Source organism: Gymnodraco acuticeps, unplaced genomic scaffold (assembly GCF_902827175.1).
Source record: "Gymnodraco acuticeps unplaced genomic scaffold, fGymAcu1.1, whole genome shotgun sequence".
NCBI classification, from domain to species: Eukaryota; Metazoa; Chordata; class Actinopteri; order Perciformes; family Bathydraconidae; genus Gymnodraco; species Gymnodraco acuticeps.
Genome location: NW_022991289.1, coordinates 468,770 through 493,273, shown reverse-complemented (window position 1 = coordinate 493,273; position 24,504 = coordinate 468,770). Strand labels below are relative to the sequence as shown.

The 24,504-nt window shown below is 44.5% G+C and overlaps 2 protein-coding genes across 4 annotated transcripts in view; both read right to left on the bottom strand.

Annotated features, from left to right (window-relative positions):
- LOC117562194 (storkhead-box protein 2-like) overlaps nucleotides 1-24,504 on the bottom strand; it is a 100,382-nt gene that overhangs the window by 17,919 nt on the left and 57,959 nt on the right. The window contains exon 1 of one of the 2 annotated variants that reach the window (XM_034240034.1): nucleotides 13,948-14,224. The exons of the other annotated variant lie outside the window; for it this stretch is intronic. The gene's annotated coding sequence lies outside the window, so the exon portion shown is untranslated. Of the gene's footprint in view, nucleotides 1-13,947; nucleotides 14,225-24,504 lie in introns of those variants that run through there. 2 annotated transcript variants of the gene reach the window in all.
- Nucleotides 18,578-21,332, bottom strand: LOC117562195 (zygote arrest protein 1-like). 2 transcript variants are annotated; one of them, XM_034240035.1, is made up of 2 exons: nucleotides 19,873-21,332; nucleotides 18,578-19,755 (listed from the first exon to the last, which is right to left on the bottom strand). In XM_034240035.1, the coding sequence occupies exons 1-2, from the start codon at nucleotides 21,310-21,312 to the stop codon at nucleotides 19,753-19,755; spliced, it is 1,443 nt and encodes a 480-aa protein (XP_034095926.1). In that variant the 5' UTR covers nucleotides 21,313-21,332; the 3' UTR covers nucleotides 18,578-19,752. Both variants share the same exon structure in this region, with proteins under 2 accessions (XP_034095926.1, XP_034095927.1).

Genomic DNA, 24,504 nt, shown 5'->3' with positions numbered 1-24,504 from the left:
ACTTCAGACAACAACAAACCACAGTGAACAACAGTGGGAAATGTTGTTTTAAAAAACGGACGGATGGAAGCGTCGATAAGAGCACGGTTGTGTGCAAATTATGCAAAAAGGAATTCGCATATCACCGCAGCACATCAAGCCTCAAGTATCACCTCAATGCAAAACATATAGCAGCTAGCGTGGACGTTAGCCTCGTTATCGCGTTCACACCAAAAAGAGCCGGTACTAAAATTAGTTCATGAGAATCTTTTTACCCCCACGAAAGTCCCTGCTAGAGAGCAGGGACTTTCGTACGGCTCTCTTGTGAGAAAAGAGCTATATTTCTGATTGGCTGGGCGGATTGCAAACCACGCCCCGTAAAACTCCCAAAAAGTTTTGTGAAGCCGCCATTTTTTTTCCCATGCATTAGCATTATTAGCATTAGCCCAGCACAGAAACGCAGAGAGACTAACTTATGGCAACACAAAATAAAACATGGGAGCGGTGGAGATGAGGAGGTGTCGGCGTTCTGGCGATTTACTCGGAAGGCTGCTGGGACTCCCAGCAGCTTCTACTGAAGCCAGTCCCCAACTCCGGGAACTTCCGGCCGGGGACTTTGGGCGGCAGTATACGCCGTGAAGTGGTTTGCGGCCTGCCAGTAAACCCAAAGCAGAAGAAGAAGAAGTGACGTCAGCGGCTTCATTTGCCTAATCCACCCCCAGGTTCAAAGAGTTCTCATGAACCTTTGTGGGAAAAGTACTGCGGTGTGAATGCGCCTAATGGTATACTAAAATCCATGTGAAAAAAATTGCTTCTCACTGTTCTTAGGTCAAATATTTATATGTGATTAAAAATGCGATTAATTTCGATTAATTAATTACAAAGCCTCTAATTAATTAGATTAATTTTTTTAATCGAGTCCCGGCCCTAATTATTACACCTGTAAAGTGTGACCAAAAATAATCTAAGTAATAGCAATATCTTCCGTAATCAAACAACGACCACGTTTTAAACTCTATAAATCTGTGCTCGGTGGGACAATATCACTGCATCTGGATTAAACTTCACAGAGACAGCACTACACACGTGAAGTCTCTGCATCAACTTGAATATATTACTTGAGACCAGGGGTCTCCCACACGTCGAGCGCGGGCAGCTTTTCAGTAGCTCGCCGCTCGCGGTTCACAGACTGTGTAGAAAAGATCAGACGACAATAAATGCACCTCTCCCGACTTCAATTCAATCAAACACATAGATGTCCCACCCCCTCCAATACAACATAATAAGATAGGCCTTAGGTAGGGATGCTCCGATCGATCGGCCGCCGATTGATATCGGCTGATATTCACTCTCGGCCGATCGATCGGTGCTCTCTATAAAGGCCGATCGGGAGAGCCGATCACATGACGTAAAATACATGACACTTTTCTCTGTGCGCGGCAAAACAAGCTCGCCAAAATGGCTTCACCAGTCTGGCAGTATTTTAAGGTGTCCGAAAAAGACAATAAAATAGCGGAATGCAACGTGTGTGAAGCAGAAATCCTGCAGCTCCGCCCGCCGGACCGGTGAGCGGAGCAAAACACACACTAACGGAGCGTCCACACTACAGCTTCAAAAAAAGCTTGGAGCTGGGCGTGTCTGAAGCTTGGGGATGTTATTCAAGCAACGCGACCAACAACCAATCACATGAATCTCCCGCCCCCGACATACAAAGCAAAAACCCCCGGGGATTTTATGGGAGAAATATATATATAAACTCCCCAAACAGGCGAAAACCTACCAGTTTCACCCACTGTCTCTGCCACCTCCCTCCATGCCTGGTTCCTCCGGTTTGTATCCCGGTAGGTGAAGAGGGTCTGGTCATACAAAACCGGGTGATTTTCTACGGCGATAATTAGTTTCTCCTCCATCTTTTTTTGAAATATAGAAATGAACGGCGGGATATCTCTCCCAGCGTAGACGCGGTTTGATTGGCAACATCTGAGTACTTCTCCCACCTCTGTATCCTACAGTTGGTCAAAATAACATTTATTGTGCTGTTTTGCCATATAGCTTTAAAATGCCCAAAAAAAAATGTTTAATGGTTTTATCACTTTTTAATTTGTTTGACCAGTGGCGAGCCGTCAGGGCCCTCTAGGCCCTCTCTGAGGGACTAAGATATTCTAAAAAATAATATTTGAAAACACTAAAAAATATATTTAAAAAAAAAAAAAAAAAGTATTGATTTAATTGTATTTAAAATAAAATGTCCAAAGAAATAAATCCTTCGAATCTGCCTGTTCAGTTTCTGTTGGAATGTGAAGGGTTAAATGAAAGAAGCTCCTTTGGCCGTCTCTGCGAGTTACTGTGAAGATAGGAGGTGATTGGTAGTCCAGCTAGGGTAACTGAACGAGAGAGTAATGTCAAATGACAGTACCATTGACCAATCATATCTTCCCTCTAAATAGGTGGGCTTTATTTTCGCGGACTTTATGACAAGTTCCGTCCGCTGTGAAGTGTATGCATGTGTTAACACCGGTTAACATACATGCATAAAGTATGCATGTATGCAAGTATGCGGAAGTAGCTAATTAGCATAAGTTCGTTCATGATGGCTCACATCAGTGATAGTGTTGACATTGACATCGTTGCGAAATTATTAACTGAGTCATTTTCAAGATTGAGTTACAATGATAAATTGGAGTGGCAAAGAATCAGCTGAATGACCCGCCATCAAGTGCTTCATCCAAAAGGACAGGAGGATGGACATTGTGTTTGAGTGATTTGATCATCAAAGGTAGGCCTTACGGCCCCTACACACGGCGGCGTGCGTTGCCGCTTCAACGCTTCTGCCCATTCACTTTGAATGGGGTGACGTCACGATTCGCCGAACTACATTGTAGGAGCGAAGCGTAGCTTCTCTCGCGGTGCTCGCTGCAAAAGTAGAGCAATGTTCTACTTTTGCCGCCTCGACGGAGGCGTCAGCCAATCAAATCCTGCGTATGCAAATCTGACAGTACAAGCGCTAGCCAATCAAACCGCGTGTATGTTGGGAGAGCCAGACCGCAGTTATTTCCCATATGTCAAAAAATGGAGGAGAAAATTATCGTGGCGGTAGGGAATCACCCGGTACTATATGACCAGTCCCTCTTTACATACAGGGATACAAACCGGAGGAGCCAGGCATGGGGGGAGGTGGCAGAGACAGTGGGTGAAACTGGTAGGTTTTCGCCTGTTTGGGGAGTTTATATCCAGTGTACTTCGTTTGAATGGACAGCTAGCAAGCATAGACAGTATATTTAGCCAGCATGGATGTAGCATGAGCTTTGCTTTGTATGTCCGGGGCGGGACATTCATGTGATTGGTTGTTGGTCGCGTTGCTCGCATTGACTCCCCAAGCTCAAGACACGCCCACCGCCAAGCGGCAACGCACGCCGCCGTGTGTAGGCTCCGTAACGGTCCGTCCACACAGCGGCGTGCGTTGAAGCTTCCAACGCTTCTGCCCATTCACTTTGAATGGGGTGATGTCACTTTTAGCCGAACTGCATTTTGGGAAGCGACGTGGAGCGTTGCTGGCGTCAAAAGTTGAGCAATGTTCAACTTTTGACGCCTCGATGGAGGCGTCACCCAATGAAATCCCGTTTATGCAAATCTGCCAGTACAAGCGCTAGCCAATCAAACCGCGTGTATGCTGGGAGAGACTACGGTCATTTTCTCATATTCCAAAAAATGGAGGGAAAATTCATTGTAGCGGTAGTGAATCACCCGGTGCTGTATGATCAGTCTCTGTTCATCTACCGGGATACAAACCGGAGGAGCGAGGCATGGAGGGAGGTGGCAGAGACAGTGGATGAAACTGGTAGGTTTTCGCCTGTTTGGGGATTTTATATCCAGTTTACTTGGTTTTAACATTGCTATTGCTTTGTATGTCGGGGGCGGGAGATTCAGGTGATTGGTTGTTGGTCGCAAAAAATCCCCAAGCTTCAGATACGCCCACCTCCAAGCGTCAACGCACGCTGCTGTGTGGACGCTCCGTAAGTCATTTTCAATGTGGGCCGCCGTGCCGACTTAATTCGTTTTTAATTGTTACTTGGCTGTGGGTGCCTTGTCATGATAGGTGCTGTTCTGTGTGGTAGAGGGTCGCTGTCATTGATGCGTTTTGCACCCTGGGTCGTTGTTTTAACACAATATATACCTCTGATTATGGGTCCCTGTGTGATATCTGAAATATACCTTGTGATATCATTTTGTTAATAAATCAACTATACTTCCCTGAGCCCTTAGTCTCGTTCTATTAGATGATTACACAATTATACACTCCTATAGTGAACAAATCTGACAAGTTCCAAGTCCGACTTAACAAAGAAGAAAGTACAATCAATCTGAATAGCCTATTTCTTAATGATTTTTTTCGTTTTATACTGGGGCAAGGCTCAGTCCCATAAATTGTTGAGCTTATCTGAACACCTTATGTAGTGGTTTTGAGTTCATTATTAAGGTGGAGCAACAGTGGAAGGACAGTATGATAGTGATTAAGAACTGGGAGATATGTAGCTGCAGGAGAACTTGGATGTCTGGGGAGGAGGGTCGGCCCCACTCCTTAGAGTTCAACTTTGGTCGTGCAGAGGATATGTATTGTTAGGGAAATAATTTGCTTAGGTATTCAACCTTTGACACAGTTTATCATGTTCTCCTCTCACCGTCTCCTTTCCCATGGCATAGGTCTACGGCCTTGGGTATTGCTGCTATCTCTTTTAAGGAGGAGCAGCTTGGGCACATTGTTGTTGCCAGTCACAAGCCGCAATGAGGTAGTTTACAGTTCAGGGACAAAGGTTCCCTGGCGCACATTCTTTCTATGGACGAGAGCTCTAGTTAGATTCAGGGTCCATAATGTTTAGTCTCACTGATGAAGAATGTTGATTATTACACTCCGAACTAGTTAAAACCTCGAGCTACAGAAAGAGTTCTTCAGAATTGGTTTGGCAACCGCTGTGTCAACTCGTGACACACCACCTTGTCAACTCTCCGGCCGAAACTCTAAATAAACCACCAGTGTTTGACATCAAAGCTCCAACTCTCCTCGTGTCTCTCTGAGTCCTGACTCTCCATTGCTACAGAAGTTTCCCTTACATGTATGTTTCTGTTTTGGTTTGTATTTTCACTTCTTTTTTATTTCATCCATCCATCCATCCATCTTCTCCCGCTTATCCGTGGTCGGGTCGCGGGGGTAGCAGTTCCAGCAGAGAGCCCCAAACTTTCTTTTCCCTGGCGACATCAACCAGCTCTGACTGGGGGATCCCAAGGCGCTCCCAGGCCAGCGAAGAGATATAATCCCTCCACCTGGTCCTAGGTCTACCCTTTGGTCTCTTCCCAGCTGGACGTGCCTGGAACACCTCCCTAGGGAGGCGCCCAGGTGGCATCCTAATTAGGTGCCCGAACCACCTCAACTGGCTCCTTTCGACGCGAAGGAGGAGCGGCTCAACTCCGAGTCCCTCCCTGATGACCGAACTTCTCACCTTATCCCTAAGGGAGACACCAGCCACCCTGCGGAGAAAACCCATCTCGGCCGCTTGTATCCGCGATCTCGTTCTTTCGGTCATGACCCATCCTTCATGACCATAGGTGAGGGTAGGAACGAAAATGGCCCGGTAGACAGAGAGCTTTGCCTTCTGGCTCAGCTCCCTTTTCGTCACAACGGTGCGGTAAAGCGACTGCAGTACCGCTCCCGCTGCTCCGATTCTCCGGCCCATCTCACGCTCCATTGTTCCCTCACTCGAGAACAAGACCCCGAGATACTTGAACTCCTTCACTTGGGGTAAGGACTCATTCCCTACTTGGAGTGGAAAGTCCATCGGTTTCCTGCTGAGAACCATGGCCTCAGATTTGGAGGTGCTGATCCTCATCCCAGCCGCTTCACACTCGGTTGCCAACCGATCCAGTGAGTGCTGAAGGTCGCAGACCGATGAAGCCATTAGAACCACATCATCTGCAAAAAGCAGCGGTGCAATCCTTAGTCCACCGAACTGCAGACCCCCTCCCCCATGACTACGCCTCGAAATCCGATCCATGTATATTACAAACAGGATTGGTGACAAAGCGCAGCCCTGGCGGAGGCCAACCCTCACCGGAAATGGGTCCGACTTACTGCCGAGGACCCGGACACAGCTCTCGCTTTGGGAGTACAGAGATTGGATGGCCCTGAGTAGAGACCCCCTCACCCCATACTCCCGCAGCACCTCCCACAGTAACTCCCTGGGAACTCGGTCATACGCCTCCTCCAAGTCTACAAAACACATGTAGACCGGATAAGCGTACTCCCAGGCCCCCTCCAGGATCCTTGCGAGAGTAAAAAGCTGATCCGTCGTTCCACGACCAGGACGGAATCCGCATTGTTCCTCCTCAATCTGAGGTTCGACAATCGGCCTGACCCTCCTTTCGAGTACCTTAGAGTAAATTTTCCCGGGGAGGCTGAGTAGTGTGATGCCTCTGTAATTGGCACACACCCTCTGATCCCCCTTTTTGAAAAGGGGAACCACCACCCCGGTCTGCCACTCCTTCGGTACTGTTTCCGACTTCCACGCAACGTTGATGAGACGTGTCAGCCATGACAGTCCCTCAACACCCAGAGCCTTCAGCATTTCCGGGCGGATCTCATCCACCCCCGGGGCTTTGCCACTGTGGAGTTGTTTGACGACCTCAGTGACCTCCCCCGGGAGATTGGTGTTGATCCCCCGTCATACTCCAGCTCTGCCTCTAACATAGAGGGCGGAGTTGTCGGGTTCAGGAGTTCCTCAAAGTGTTCCTTCCAACGCCCTAACACTCCATCAGTTGAGGTCAACAACGTCCCATCCTTACTGTACACAGCTTGGATGGTTCCCTGCTTCCCCCTCCACAGTTTTCCAGAACAACTTTGGTGCCGCCCGAAAGTCCTTCTCCATGTGTTCTTCGAACTTCTCCCACACCCGCTGCTTTGCCTCGGCCACGGATGAGGCTGCTGCCCTTCGGGCCTGTTGGTACCTTGCAACTGCCTCGGGAGTCCCCCGACTTTATTTCCTGTTTATTTATTTTTCATTTTTACGGGGACAGATTTGAGGCTGGGTTGGGGTGGGGAGCAGTGCCACTGCGGTTATATCACTGGAGGGAGATGTGGCGATTGCATCAAAAGACACAATCTAAGGGACCCTTTTTTGCCTTATGGCTGTGACAACAGATAGAAGAAGTTGTGATATAGGCAAAGGACACCCCCTAACTTTTTGCACATGGAATGTGAACGGGATCAATGAACCAGTAAAACGGGATAAAGTACTGTCCCATCTAAGGGAGCTTCACACAGACATCATTTTCTTACAAGAGACACATCTGAAGTTGATCATTCTACGTTTTCGGCAAAGGGGAGGGGCTATAATCATTCGCAAAAATGTCCCATTTGTACACAAATCCACATAAACTACAAACTATACCAACTACATTACTGAACATCTATGGACCAAACAGGGACGATCCAGAATTTTTTAGAAAGATCTTCAGCATGATCCCCGACATCTCTACAACAAATCTTATTATTGGAGGCCATTTTAATCTGGTCCTAGATACTTACTTAGACAGATCATCGACTCAGAGAATAGCATCATCTAATGCTTCTAATTTTTTGAAGTCATTTATTAACAATACAAACTTATTTGATGTGTGGAGAACTTTAAATGCAACAGGTAGAGAATATTCCTTTCACTCTCGAGTTCACAACGTATACACCAGAATAGATTATTTCTTACTCGATGGTAAACTTTTTGTCTGGGGTTAATGATGTGAAATATCACAATATTATCATATCTGACCACTGTCCTGTTTCTATTTCACTGAGACTGCTCGAGGTGTCAAAGACGGCTAGATCCTGGAGGTTCGACCCCCAACTATTAACAAGGAAACCATTTTGTGAATACATTAAGACTCATATAGAGGTTTTTTTTCGAAACAAATGATAAAGATGATGTTTCACCAACATTGTTATGGGAGACTTTTAAAGCGTACATAAGAGGGTGTGTTATCTCTTTCCAGGCATCGCAAAGAAAACGTGACCGCATTAAACAATCACAATTAGAGGAACAAATACAAAAACTGGATACAGAAAACACCTACTGAGTTGCACAGAAAAATCTCTTCTCTTAAATATGAGCTCAATCAAATACTTTCTGAGAACATTTCTAAAGCCTTTATTTTTACTATATTTTATATATTACATATTTTGAGTTTGGGGATAAACCACATAAACTGCTAGCGAGACAGCTGCGGAAAAGGGAAAGCGACAAGGCCATTCACAGGGTAAAATCAGAGGAAGGCACTCCCTTGACCTCTCATAGGCATATCAATGACATGTTTCGGAGGTTTTATGATGATTTATACAACTCTAAGGCCCATGTGCAACCGGAAGTTACGGATCAGTTCTTAAATGCGTGTGACCTGCCCACATTAGAACAGAGAGACCGTGACACTCTTGAAAAGGACATTACATGTGAGGAAATCAAAAAGACAATTAACTCACAAAAAAATAGCAAGGGATGTGCAATGAATTCTATAAAAGGTTCAGCAATATGCTGGCTCCTATTTTGTTGAGGATGTACAGGAAAGCATATGAGGTTGGTATTCTGCCGCCAACACTAAACGAGGCAACTACAGTTGTAAGAAAAAGTATGTGAACCCTTTGGATTCTCCACACATAGCGTTGTGTGTTCCTTCCAAACAACTCAACTTTGGTTTCATCTGTCCACAGAATATTTTGCCAGTAGTGCTGTGGAACATCCAGGTGCTCTTTTGCAAACTTCAAACGTGCAGCAATGTTTTTTCTGGACAGCAGTGGCTTCATCTGTGGTGTCCTCCCATGAACTCCATTCTTGTTCAGTGTTTTACGTATCGTAGATTCGTCAACAGAGATGTTAGCATGTGCCAGAGATTTCTTTAAGTCTCTAGCTGACACTCTAGGATTCTTCTTCACCTCATTGAGCATTCTGCGCTGTGCTCTTGCAGTCATCTTTACAGGACGGCCACTCCTAGGGAGAGTAGCAACAGTGCTGAACTTTCTCCATGTATAGACAATGTGTCTTACCGTGGACTGATGAACATCAAGGCTTTTAGAGATACTTTTGGAACCCTTTCCAGCTTTATGCAAGTCAACAATTCTGAATCGTAGGTCTTCTGAGAGCTCTTTTGTGCGAGGCATGGTTCACATCTGGCAATGTTTCTTAAGAATAGCAAATTCAAAACTGGTGTGTATTTTTTATAGGGCAGGGCAGCTTTAACCAACACCTCCAATCTCGTCTCATTGATTGGACTCCAGGTTGGCTGACTCCTGACTCCAATTAGCTCTTGAAGAAGTCTTTAGCCTAGGGGTTCACATACTTTTTCCACCCTGCACTGTGAATGTTTACATGGTGTGTTCAATAAAAACATGAAAACATATAATTGTTTGTGTGGTATTAGTTTAAGCAGACTGTGTTTGTCTATTGTTGTGACTTAGATGAAGATCAGAACACATTTTATGACCAACTTGCACACATCTTTTATGACCAACTTGCACACATCTTGTGTCCATATCTTTCTGTTTTGGTGGTCATGCCACACCGTGCACGTGCATGCGCGAGTCATGGTTAGGTATCTGGATTAAGAGGTTGCTTTTTCTTTGCACAGCATGAAAGAAAGGCCAAATGAATGGGCTGTGATTTTAGTTTTTTTAAGCAGAGGTCAATCATTTGTACGGAGGATGTTGAAAAAATTGGAATGGCCCTTGAGAGGAAAAAGGTTCCCCACCCCTGCTTTACACCAACCCAAATGCAAGAATCCTCACTAATCGGACTATCTCAGAACCATTGAACCTGCACAGGGGAACAAGGCAGGGATGTGCACTTAGTCCTCTACCGTTTGCTCTTGCATTAGAGCCCTTGGCTGAAACAATCCGAGCCAACACAGAGATGCCTGTACACTGTGAAGACACAAGCGTGCTAGAGAGCATTCCATTCAAATTGGCTTCGGAAAAATTAACCTATTTAGGAATAGAGATCATCAAAAAATGTTGACTCGCTATTTGACGCAAACTTTGTGGCCATTCTAGATAAATTTAAGACAAAAATAGAGTTTTGGAAAACACTGCGTTGATCCTACCTAGTAAGAAAATTGGCAGTGAAGATGATCTTTCTCCCTCAGCTGTTATTCCTCTTTCAGAACTTACCTTTATATCTTACTTAAGCCTTTTTCACAAAACTAGACTTGATAATTCTCCCCTTTATTTGGAACTATAAATCCCATAGGATTAAGAAAGGTCACTTGTGTCTCCTATTGGCTAGACGAGACAGTTGTACTCGCAAACTGGCTTGACTTGGAACGAGAAGACTGCCTACCCTCCTCTCTTGGTGCCATAGATATGTCTCCCGCGCGTCTTAAAAAGTCATACTATAATAATAACCCGATTATTCATAATACCATTCAGATTGGAGACAAATTACATAAACTTAAATGTAGGGCCCTGTCCTTCAATGTTCCCCTATCATCAAATCCATCGTTTACCCCTTCAACTATGGATGGAACCTTTGACAGATGGAGAGAGTTAGGAGTGGGTAGTGTTGGCGATTTAAACATCCGTGGTACATTTGCATCATTCCAGCAGCTTCAGGAGAAGTATGGGCTGGCTAGGGCGGATTTCTTTAGATCTCTCCAGATTAGGCATTTTGTGAGGACCCACTTACATGACTTTGAGACTGCAATACCTGACAAGCTTGCCCACTGTCTGAGAGACTGTTTAGCAGAGAGACATGCAGTGTCATTTATATATGACGTACTACAAGACTATGGACAAGTTGATACAAACTGTATAAAAAAAGACTGGAAAAAAAGTTTGGTGAGGAAATAGCCGAGGACACCTGGGACAAGGCCTGTTCCCTTAATGCCAGGCACTGCCTCATACAGTTAGCAATTTTACATAGGTTGTACTACTCTAAGGTAAAACTTCATAGAATCACCAATCTGTGAGAAATGTGAACAATCAGAGGCAGACTTACTTCATAGCTATGTGCTATGCCCTAAATTACAGAACTTTTGGGTCGCAATATTCTCATTATTTTCAAAGGCATGTAAAGTCCAACTACAACCAGATCCAGCGTTGGTGATACTGGGCACATCTGAACAATGTAACACACTTCAAAATGCACAACTTCATCTCCTGTCCTATGGCCTCCTGTATGCAAAGAAACATATTCTCCTGTTATGGAAATCAAAGAATGTGCCCAGTTTTAAAGCTTGGATTACGGCATTGACTGCTACTCTGCATTTAGAAAGAATATATATCCTAAAAGATAGACTGGGGGAATTCGAAAGGATGTGGGGTCCAATGGTTTCATTTATAAGGAGGACGGTCGACTGAAATGCACTGCACAAACAATGGTTTTTTAATGGCTTGGGTGGCACTGCTCGGGGAGGGTGGGGGGATAGTCTGGGCTAATCTGCATCCTTTAAGTTTATTTATTTATTTGTATTATATATATACTATTTTGTATGTGCTTTCCCACTATGATTAGGTATTAGGTCATTAAGTATGCTATTCCTGACATGCTATGTTTTTTCTTTATTATTTCTTGCTGGCTGTTATGTTTGTCTTCGATGTTGAAAAAAGGGAAGCATGATTTCCACCCCAAAGAAGTCTGTACTATTGCTTACACTTGTATGCTTCTTCTCAATAAAAAAAAAAATCAACTATACTTCAACCTCGTTTCTCAGGCTGTGGTGGCAGATGAATTAAGACCCTGATATACTATTTTCTATATGGCCCTTAAGTTAAGTTATGTTCTAATCATCGTAGCTTCTGCCCTGTCTCCTGCAGGCGAACAGCCTCGGAGCTTCAACAGTCTTATCCCTGAGCTGTGTATTGGGATGACTGATAGTTGATTCAGCTTACCCCAACATTCATAAAACAATCTCGTCTTCAGATAATAACAGGACCAGCTGACGCTCAGTGTCAGAGAGCAGTGAGGACATCTCTTCAGGTGGATAGCCCCTGCTCTCACTCCCCTGATAGGAACTGAGCTTGCTTTGAAATGTTATCATATGTTGATTATTCTCTTGGGAAAAGTTCAATATTGAGGCGTGAGCAAGAGAACTTGAGCTGTATCACTTTGTTGCTGCAGCAAATGTCTGTTTACTTCTCCGGCTGTAACTTTCAATAAATCTTCAGTGTCTGTCTGACATCACAGGAGGTCGTACTTATACTAGAAATTCTGGGGGTTTATTATGTGTCTGTTTACACCTGGGTACCCTACCAAGTTCTGTCACTGTGTTGTCCCAGATTAGGTTTTCTGCAGTTCCATGTAGACCAGAGGCCTGTACTACGAAGCCGGATTTTCGCTTAGCGAGGGTAACTTCAGGGTTAACTCTGGGTTTCCGGTCCTACGACGCTGGTTCTCTTCTTACCGGGGTAGATCTCCATGGTAACTTATGCTGAACGGCTAGCCTGGTCCGGAGCAGGTTAGGTTCCAGGCTAAGAGCTCAACTCAGTGAAAGCACTGCCTGCTGACCAATCAGAGCTCAGTGTGCGGAGTTTAAAGCGATCAAGTCATATTACAGGAGAAAGGAAATACAGAAAAGCTGCCGTTGCAGGAAAGACGGCCGGTAAAAATCAACTGACTGTGTGAACGTGAACATTAATAGAATATCACCTCCATCTTCAGAGCAATCTGACTATTATAACATTAGCGTTAAGAAAGCTTACTTAAATATCTGCCACAACATAAGTAACCGGATCAAAGTAATATTACGTACAGTACAGTCCGCTGCACTGTGAGTAGACATCGATGTGTCCCGTTATCATTCATATCACATCATAATGTATCATATATCTCCTTATCTGAGTCAGCTGAGCCGTATCTGGCCGTGCAACACTCACAGTGTCACATACTGTATGCAGAAGTATTATTTTAAGCAACACATTAAGTTGACGAAACACTTGAGTCAAATGTAATTCATTCATGTACTCATTCAAACACTTTATTTGTTTACCAGCTGTATTCACCTTGCAAATAGCTTAAAATATCTTAAGTGTCACTTTGATTTAGCAAAATAAGAGTCAAGTTGTAAACAAACCCGAATGAACATCACCACTTCTGTTACTAGTACCTTCATCCTGACCAGCTGTTGAGGTTTATGCAGTTCTGCTGCTGTTACTCTTGTTACTACTGCTGCTTTCTACCATGAGTATGTATCTCTTACTGCTGAAGAGGGCACAGTGACCAAAGTCAGCGAGCTCTCATACAGACAGATGGTAGTACGTCATTACATACACATGTCACCAGTGGAGTGAAAGCATCAACTGTTGAGTTTTACTGTTCGTTTTCAGATTCTGCGTCAACATTAGTAATCATGATCCAGTCATGGGAATGAAATCACGGAATTGGAGGTAAAGAAGAGCCATTTTGTGGCAGCAGTCGTTAGTATACAGCCCTGCTCCCTCCATTACTACTACACTGTAGACAGAGAGAGAGCTACTGTATGTTAGAGAGATTAGGAGAGAATGTGATGCAGAGGAAAGGGTGGAAGAGAGGAGCAGCTGTGTGAGGCAGTGAGAGAAAGAGAGAGTAATGGAGGGATCATGTTGGAACATTGATCGTCCATGTCTCTCTCACTGCAGTGGTAGTAAACAATCGGCCAGCCTCCTTTGTCCATAGCACTAAACCACACCCCCTCCTTTTGTCATGCATTCCCTCTCTCCCTCTATTCCTATATTTCTCTTGCTTTATATAAACCTCTATTATCTCTCTTTACCACAGTAAACCTGCATTTCTCCTTCTCCCTCTGTCTATAGCTCTGCCTGTCTGTCTCTCTCTCTCCCTTTCTGAAGAGCTGTGACGCTGAGCTGCTAATGCTAACTAGCAGCTGCTGCTAACAAGCTAGCTAATGAAACAGAGAGACAGACAGACAGACAGAGAGACAGAGAGAGTGCTGGCAGATTCAAACCTTGGCTGATAGTGGTCCAGTCTTGTAGAAGAATAGAGTCCAGGTAGAGCTAGTATAGCTTCTGATGGCAGCGCAGCTCTCTCTCTTTCCCTCTTTCTCTCACACACAAACTAGCTCATCCTCCTCTCTCTCACACACATTGTGCTCCTCCCCCTCCACACACACACACACACACGTCATCCTCCTCTGTTCTCACGCGCGCATGCATTCACACACACTCAGCCCCCTTCACTCTTTTCCAACTCACACACAAAAATGGGCATTCCGTCAAGGGCTTCCCACAATCCCTTGCGCCACACAAAGAGAAGGGGGTGTGACCAATCACACACTGCCTCACTCTCCACTCGTACTCCCCCCACCTCACTGTGTGATGCCCACCGACATACAGCTTGTGGGCGGGCTGCCAAAAGGATCTCCATGACAACGCATCCCCAGTTGCTCTTTGTCACACACACACACACACACACACACACACACACACACACACACACACACACACACACACACACACACACACACATTCCCATTAAGGATGTAGCATGTCTCTGCTCTGCTACATATAACTTGCTACACTGTGTGTGTGTGTGTGTGTGTGTGTGTGTGTGTGTGTGTGTGTGTGTGTGTGTGTGTGTGTGTGTGTGTGTGTGTGTGCGTGTGCACATGCTCTCTGAGCCAGTGATGCAGTACTGCAGCTGGGTTCTGGTGACCCAGTTAGAACACTAAAGCTGGATGTAGGACACACACACACACAAACACATTCCAGAACTATGAAACGGTTGTGTAAGGGATAAGGGGTCTTGAATTTCCTTTTGCAATAATGATCGGATTGCTGCACATAATCTCACTTATAACAAGACTGCTTTACTTAATAAATCAATCATTTGATACAACATATAGATTTAGAAACATTTTTAATGATCTGTTCCAGTAACAGCTGGAACTGCAGCATTATTAATGCAATGTAAAATATAAGTATGCATACATCATACATACATACACACACACACAAACACGCATGCATACACACATATATACGAACACGCATACATGTTTGTAAATACAGATTCTGAGGTTTTTGCTAATCACATCAAAAAATTAAGAATACTGTTTAATTAAAGCACTTTGAATTGCCTTGTGTTGAAAAGTGCTATATAAATAAACTTGCCTTGCCTTGCCTTAATTGATTATCTACAAGGATCTACAAATTACGATGGTCAGTCAGGGAGACAATAACACAGTGTCATTGGAGTGTGAGGAGGTGTTTCCCATAGCAACATGTTTGATTACGATGTTGTCCTCTCCGTGGATGGCCTGATGCCACAGATATTTTCTTTTATGGTCCTTTTTTTCCAATTAAAGTATACAAAACACTTCACAGAAAAACGACTCTATAGCCCCCCCCCCCCCCCCCAAACTTTAACCAGCCCCTTGCTCACGCTCACACCTTCAAGTCTAAAATTTGCTAGCGTATGTAACATGCTGAGACCATGGTTGAGACGCACAAAAAAGCCTATTGGTGTCACATCGTTATCCCAACAGGAGGTTGTCATTTTCGATTTCACATGCTATATTTTGACAATTGTTGTACTTTATACATACCGCATTTGAACGGCTGTATAAACATACTTGCCGTTTAAAAAAAAAAAATGTTCCCATCAACTTCAAATTATGTCATTACCATCTTAGGACGTTAAAGATCGAAAGTTATTAAGAGCTTTTCTCTCCATTGAACGCCCTCGCCGTGGCATGGTGGTGAAATAGCACCCATCGCAGTAAAACAGGAAGTGGCTGGATCTCCATCATACATTTTTCAATATGCTCCGAATTCCTTACGGATGATAACAGTCCAAGCTTTAAGATATCTAAACATCAATATTCGCTCATTGACAAAGCGCCACCAACTGACAACAGGAAGTCACATTTGTATTGTAAAGGGACCCTGTGCTTATCATAGGTTTCTGTGCATGTGAATGGTCTGCAAAGGCTCAAGTCCCTGGGTGCTTCTCAATGTCGAGGAAGGCTGCTCCAGAGCCACTATTTCAAGCATATACGTCATCGAGTCCCGCCGAAGGACCGTTCCAATGTCCAGCATACTTGGAATTCTACCGAGGCCGGCGTACTTCGTAGCGAGACATTTTGAGGCTGCACATGTGTAGACTCCTGGTCTTAAAATCCCCACAATGCTTTGCGCACCGACCAATTTCCAAATATTTGGCGGAAATCGCGCTCCTTTTAAGGCGGGGCCTCGCATATGACGCACACCTGTTAGCCCGTTCCACAATTCTTCGTTTTCCGAGGCTAGGAAGGATTCTTGCCTCGCTTCTGAAGGAAGTGACTCGGAAGACATGTCCTACCAAGGAAGCGTCCTCGACATTTAGAAACACCCCCTGTGTTCTCACCAGAGGGAGTTTCTCTCACACACTCCTCCCCCTACCTGGAAAGCCTTGATTGTAGACCTTTGTTTACTTCCGCGACATAGTGACATCACTTTGGAACACTCACGCTTCTATTGGCTGGCCTTCCAACACGCTGTACGTGATAGGATGAGGGTCAGGACATAATGTATCTAAGCGATTGACCAATCACAACAGAGCCAGCCAGCTAACCAATCAGAGCAGACTGGGCTCTGGTTTTAGACAGAGGGTGAAAATAAAGAGCTTTTTGAACATTAAAGCATGGAGCCATGTCACAGTCGAGGAACAAAACACAAATATGAACTTGAAAATTATAATAATAGGGCGCCTTTAACATCCTCCTAGTCTCTTTTAAATCTGGTCACAAAAGCCTGAAGACATGAGAGAAGCTTCATAGTGAAAGTTGTGCTCCTGCGGTGAAGGTGCATCGTCCTTTTCCATTGACAAACATACAGTTGTAACTTTATATAGTCACACATTTTCCAAACTTTATGCATTTCATGAGGGTCCACCCTAAGAACACCTTCAGGTCAATTTTCAATCATGGTCATAGTGCCACCAAGTGGCGGGAAGTTACTGCTGCTACACTTTGACTTATTGCTATTAGCAGGTTAACCAGAACACCTTCATATTTAGTCGGTCCAAGTCTAGACCTTCAGCTTGCCAGCATGCGAAGGTTATGCGCTTACTAGAAAACCCTTTTCATGTGTTAAATATCTCCTATCATGCTATTTTTAGGCATATATTATGGGTCTCAGACAGGGGCGTCGTAGTGGGGGGACAAGTGGGACTGACTACCCAGGGCCCTTGAAAGGCATGGAATTAAAAGTTTGTTTGCACTTTTTTTTTTTGTAGATAGTGTCATAATTAAAATGCTCAAAATACCAAACAGATCATGCATTTTAGACATCCCTCATATCCCTCTGTTTCAGCCCTGTTAGAGAAGGGCTGATTCTGGGTCCTTAGCTATAAAAAATAAAAAAATAAAAGAGGGGGGGGGGGGGGGGGGGGGGGGGAGCTTATGCCTGCTCAGAATTCTACCGAGATACTCAGCTAAATCCTGCCGTGATTAAACGCCATATCATGTTCAAAACCACATCAAGCATTATTATTATCAAGGTGAGTTCCTTTTTATTTCCTGCTATTTTACACACACTCTCTCCAGTACAGGTTAGCTCTGACTGTTAGCGATGCTTGCTAATGTAAACAAAGACCATATTACGTCCAAAACACGTTGCGCATTGTTTCTGATACAGTGACGTTTCTGATAGGGCCGTGGGTGTAAAGCCAGCCCACATTTCAGATATTACGTCATATCGGCAGCAAATCTGGATCAGCTCCGTTGTACTCCCGTTTTTTTTAGAGATGTGGGTACGGAGGAAAAGAGAGAGGGTTTTCTTTTTCAGACACTTTGTGAGTTCCCTGACACACCGGGGACACACAAAAAAAAAGTGCATTTTGCATAATAGGAGACCTTTAATATATAGTTAGCCATGAAACAGCGGGTACTTTCTGGGCTTAGGGATGCATGCACCTGCACCAAAATTGGCACGCATTCACAGTGATAAACTTAGTCAACTGATATGGTTATTGTGTTTTGGTGTGGCGAGGTTATTCAATAGAAAAACTTTAACGAAGCAGACTTTGCTGCACGTTTTACGACATTTATAGGCAGGTGATTTATGTATCACGGGTAGGGATGGGTATCGTTATGGTTTTAAAGGTACTACTACTTTCTTCGATACCGCTTATCGGTCCGGTCTTTTAACGGTACTTTTATCTGTTCTTTTGGAGAAAAAAATAAGGTAAACTAACTAAACAAATTGTGAACTAAACTAACATTCTTTTTATTTAAATTAAATACATAATATTTCACATCAAAAGAAACGACAACATTTTAACAAGTCGTATTAAATAATCTGATGACAGAACTGTAAACAGAATAGCTGAAACTTTAACAAAATAAATAACTCTGTTACCTCTAATCATTGTTAAGGACAACAGTTCCACACCGGAGTTACCCAAAACAATCATTTATTTTATGTAACACAGAGGTTACAAACAACAATAAAACAGAACAAAGGAGCGGTGTCCTGCTGCACCGAGCAGGGCAGCTGAGAGAGAGCGAGAGCCTGTTCTGCAGCCCTCTTATATCCTGGAATCAGCGCCACAGGTGGGTCTCATCACTGCTGATTACAACAAACACACAGGTTACACCAGCACCACCTGGTGGACAACCACAGGGTTGTCACACCCCCCCCCCCCCCCCATAAAAGAAGTGTCCCCAAGACACTGAAACATCCAAACAAATAACAGAGCTTATACTTACAGCTACTACATGAAACATACATTTATTTGATTTTTCCTTACAAAAGAGTTTATGTTTAAGTTAAGCTCCAGGATAATTAGGGGAAACAAAGATTTTTTGAGATTGCTTCAAATAAACCACCAAAAGATCTCCATCTACTCGCTGGTAGGAGAATATATAAAGATCTTAAAGTCCGTTACGAGAGTCAACTTCCATTTGTGGCATGTACTGAATGTCTGCTGAGGAATGGGAGCTTCCAAACCCGAGCGAACATGCAGGGCAGCTCAGACGAGGCATTTGAAGCTGTAGGTGGCGTCGCAGGACAACCTCGAGCCCTTTCAGCGACAACACAGGTCTTGGCGGTGAGGCCTCTTCATGTTAATGTGCCGCAGCTTCTTCTCACAGTTGCAGGTAGTCTGAGAGCAGTCCTTGCAGAGGATGGGCTCCACCCTGTAGGGGTTAAACCCAACCTGACACTTCCGGCAGTGCTGTTTGTAGTACACCTTACTGGTTCCAGAGATGCACCAAACATATTCACTCTCCCACCGGATGTTGCATTTCTTGCAGTGGAAAAAGCCATACCTCTGCTCCAGGAACTGAAAGCTGGACCCCTTTGTAGACCTGTGGAAAGTTGTCTTGAAGTCCTTCCCGGTGTCCTCTTCACCACTGTCACCCTTCTCACATTCATGCCCTGACTCAACGTGATCCACGGATTCGTCGGCTTCTCCTTCACTTTCATCCGCATTGCTGAGTTTCTTCCTGGAGATTCTGCGGTCAAACACGGGGGAGTAGATTGACACAGGCCGCAGGAAGCGCATGTGGCTCACCGGTGTAGTGCAGTACGGGGCCTTCCCCTCTGCTTTAACCAGCCCCGGGCTCTTGGGGGACTTTGACAGGGGCACTCCCTCTGAGCAGAACAGCGTTTTAGGACCCAGCGAGCACTGCACGGTTTTATCCACTTTGACATTCACCTGCACGCCGGACTCTTTGGTGATGACTTTCCTCAGTGGGACTAGTACACTGGGGTGAACCTGGGACAAAAGCTCCTGCACAGTTGGATCCTCCTGCTGCTTCTTTGCCAATTCACTAGGAGAGACAGACAATGGAACAACAGGTAGCGCCAAAACAATATTCTCAGAAATGACTTTTTTTATCTTGTGCTTTATAGGTCTGGGCTCGTGTTACTGCACAAGCTGGAACTACCTTTGTCAGCTTCTTCTCAGGGTCAGCAAGCTCGCCCCTCACTGGCTTAGAGGACACCACTGGTGAAAGAGGCACATCAGGCCACACTCTGCCGCCAGCCAAGTCATTTCCGAGGATGACTGCCACTGCCGGAACAAGCAAAGATGGCCGGACTCCCATGGCAACCTCACCCTGCCGTAAATCACAGGACAACACCAACCGATGCTTTGGAGCAGACAGCAACTGCATCCCCATTCCCTTGAACAATACACCACTTCCAGTGTCAGTTACCGAGGAAAATGGAAGAACACCCTCAGTTATGTATGAATCGATAGCACCTGTGTCTCTCAGTATCTTAACAAGGAATTTTTTTTCACTTCCTTGCAAAGACACATAACCCTCTCGTATGAAAGGGGCATACCCTGGATCAATTTCATCTGCCAACTGGGAGGGGCGAGGCTTCACCTCTTGCAGGGCTGGTCCGTAGTTAGAAACCGCAGCAGCAACTGGTTGCGGGGTAGTATAGAGTTTAACCGCAGCTATAGCGTCATCCCTAGTAACCTTGTGGGGAGAAGCTGCAAGGGCAACAGGCCTGGGAAACTGAACATTTTGGAATCCCTTGGTTTTTGCAAGTACTGGGCATTCCTTTTTCTGGTGTCCTTTACCCAAACAAAAGTAGCAAGTACTTGGATCTACTTTACATCTGGGGTCACCAGACCAGTTATCTCTGCTCCCCCAGTCAAATCTCTCCCCTGAATGAATCTTGTGTGTTAACGTGTATTCATCAGCTAACACTCCGGCGTCTGTTACATTTTTAACCTTATTCTCATTCAGGTACGTAGCAACACGTTCTGGAAGAATATCTTTTAATTGTTCAAGAAGGAACAGTTCCCTCAAATCATTAAGATGTACTACTTCGGAAGCCGTGACCCACCGATTAAATTTCATCATCAGCTCCCGAACAAGTTCCACATAGGTCTGTCCTTCTGACTTCCTTAGCTTCCTGAACTGCTGACGGTAGGCCTCAGGCACCAACTCATAAGCTTTTAGCACTGCAGTCTTTACCCTTAAATAATCTTCACTGTCAGCCATACTTAATGCAGAAAATGCTTCTTGAGCCCTACCAGTTAACACACACTGTAACAGCAATGTTTTCTCTGAATCAGACCACTGTCGTCTTTGGCTAAGTCGCTCAAAAAGTCCAAAAAAAGAATCTACAGTCTTCTCCTCGAATTTCGGTAACAACCTCAAGTTATAAGCTATATCAAAAGTAGCTGGGGACACCCCAGAAGAAAGCTTACCCTCTTGGATGAGGTCCAACTTGTAACGCTCTTGTTGCAATTCAGCTCCCCGCACCACTGTAGTTAACCTTAAACGCTCCATCTCAGTTTCCTGGTCACGAGCTCTAGCCCGGTCCTCACGAGCGAGACGTTCACTGTCTTGTTGGTACTGCAGCAGCATTATTTCCTTTCTCTGTTCAAATGTCATTTCACCAAAGTCAAACAAAGAAAAACCTGCACTTCTCTGCCGCTCTGGATTTATATCTGCCTTCGCCAACTCCTTCTCGGAGCCATCATCGACAGCCCCTGCTGGCAGAACTTCTTGCATTATCAACTGGGCCTGCAACATAGTCACTATGGTGTCTTTACGACCCTGCTTTGGAACGTCTACCTCAAAATGCTCTGCAATTTTTAACAGTTGGTCTTTAGTACATTTTTCTAGTAGTTCCACACTGGGACACTTCACAAAATCTGTCAATGTAGCCATGACTATGCAAACTCCCTTGAACCCGGTGCACAGACACCTAAAAAAATATATATATTTTTGTTTCACTCTGGAATACCTCTCCCCTAGCTAACTGCCTACCCAATACTAGCTATCTTGTCTCACCCTAGTCTTCATGCATGCCACGACAGGTGTTTTAAACACTTACCCAATGACCCGGTAAAGCCCCAGCGAAGCTGTTACTCACCAAGACAGCCACGGACGTGTACCCATGACAAAAAAATGTCGAATCATGTTTATGCACAAAAATAACAAACAAAAATAACAAACCAACAAGCTCCCCTGAAGGAGATGTTGCTTATGCCTATCAGGAAAGGTAATTCCAAAGCTACTCCTTAATGCCCCACACCAGGAACAAACTGTCTACACAATCAAGGCAAACAAATCAAGTAACCAACTATCACCTGGTTCTTGGATCGGACGAGACCCCATATGTTACAAGCTGGCTCTGCTTGTAACATAAGGACAACAGTTCCACACCGGAGTTGCCCAAAACAATCATTTATTTTATGTAACACAGAGGTTACAAACAACAATAAAACAGAACAGAGGAGCGGTGTCCTGCTGCACCGAGCAGGGCAGCTGAGAGAGAGCGAGAGCCTGTTCTGCAGCCCTCTTATATCCTGGAATCAGCGCCACAGGTGGGTCTCATCACTACTGATTACAACAAACACACAGGTTACAGCAGCACCACCGGGTGGACAACCACAGGGTTGTCACATCATTAACCCATGTTTGTATAATGTAGTTAACTCCGTGTGTTGCTGCTAGCATACATAACACCTGACGTGGAAAAGTTACTCGTGGATGGGGCTACAGAGCTACTAGAAAGACAGTTGAACCCGGTGCATTCCTCCGTCTGAATGTGGTGCACTGCTAAATGTTTAGACAAATTGCTCGTGTTACCGCCCTTACATGCTAAACTCTTATTGCACTTTAGGCAACGCGCATCGAGACGGGTAAAGTTTAACCACACCTCGGAACGCGTTCTCTCCGCCATCTTCTCCATGTGTGTTGTGTGTGTGTGTGTAAACTGCCCCGCCCCCTCGCAAGCAGGCGGGGGAGAGATCGAAAATACAAAAATAATCATAGAAGCATTTTTGCAGTCTTTTTGCATGTTAGAAACGGAGTTGGCAAACACTAAAACTGCAATATAATGTTTGTGTAGCAATAATACATATATTTTTTACATGTCTCCAGTACCGATAAAAAGACCGCTAACGTTGGAGCTTAACGGTACCACGGTAAACTTTAATAATTCAGCCCCGGGGCCCGTTTAATACTGGGGCTCGGTACCCATCCCTAATCACGGGTACCCTTTTTTAAATAAGTCTCTTTGGGCTATCGTCGTAATCTCATAGGAATACAGCCATTTCAGTGTTTTTTGGCCAATTTCAAGCTCTGTACCAGAGGTTGCGCTTGGCTTTTTCACTGCCCGTCATTTTGACGGACAGGATCGTAAAATGTTCGTCAAAATTCAGTATTACCCGTCGGCCTTTACACTATGGGGGGGGGGGGGGGGGGGGGGAGAGAGAAAGAGAACAGTCAACCGTGGGGGGGGGGGGAGAGCACGGTCGTGAACTGTCAACAGATGGCGGGGCACACGCTCGTGAACCGTTAGTGCCGTGTTATGCATGCCCACTGCACCTCGCGGGAGTGCGCACAGTGTAAAGCAAAAACTCACAGACATTTCAATGATTTGTAGGGCAAAGTTGGGTTTAGAAACGGTATCATTTCCTTTTTGGCAGGCATGCTTAACACCGGAGCCTCGCTGCGGGGAAACTTTGGCGCTGTTCCGAGTTTGTTCTAATCCGTCAAAATGACGGACTGCTTTCAGATTTTTGCGTCATTGTTAAAAAAAATCCGTCATAGACGGAAAATATTCGGTTAACGCGACCTCTGCTCTGTACTTTAACGCCTCCTACAGATTTAATCCGATTTACAATCCGATTTTAACAAGGTTGCTGTAACTTGAGAGTACAGTCTCCAAACTCCCCGCCTGAGGATTTTGCAGGTCAATATAGCGTCATAGTGATAGATAGCAACAAGAAGTCAGCCCTATGTGATATGAACACTCAATATGAAAAATGATGATGTGTAGTCTACACATGACAATGAGCAACTGTGCAATAATGTTGCTAACTCCATCAAAGTAGTCAATTATCTTTATTACGTTTCTTGTGTAATGTTGGTCTCATTTAATAAATTGGCAAAACTTTAAATGATACGTTGAGGTTAAAGTAAGTTCTGTGAGCTTGCTTTGTCAAAGATTGTGGTCTCCGATGGAGGTCTGCATGGGTCTTCATCTACACTGTCGATTTCCCACATCTCCGACAATCTCTCCTGTTCTCAACTGGACTTTATCTTCCTAAAGGCGGACTTTGTTGGAATATTGTATTGAAACTCTGAAATTCTATCATTACAGTAATTGCATGAAAATGATTATGTTGGTTGTGAGTTTAATTTGGACCAGTTCCTGGATACTATGGAAAAGGAATTGATCAGGATGAAGATCTGGTTTGACCAAAATAAATTAACATTAAACCTAAGCAAAACCAAACTCATAATATGTGGGAATCTATCAACCAATTCAGAGAAGAAACTCACAATAAATGGCATACAATTAGAAATAGTATCGGAAATACAATTCCTTGGAGTAATGATTGACAATAAAAATAAGTTTGAAACCACATACAAGTTATCTTATCTTATAGTTAGCCAAAAAAATACCCAAATCAATAGCAATTCTGAATAAAGCCAAAGACCTAACGAATCAAGCTTCCTTGTGTATGCTGTACTGCTCCTCCATACATGATGTACTGTGTGGACACATCCAATCTTCATCCCGCACAAAATAGCCATACGAAT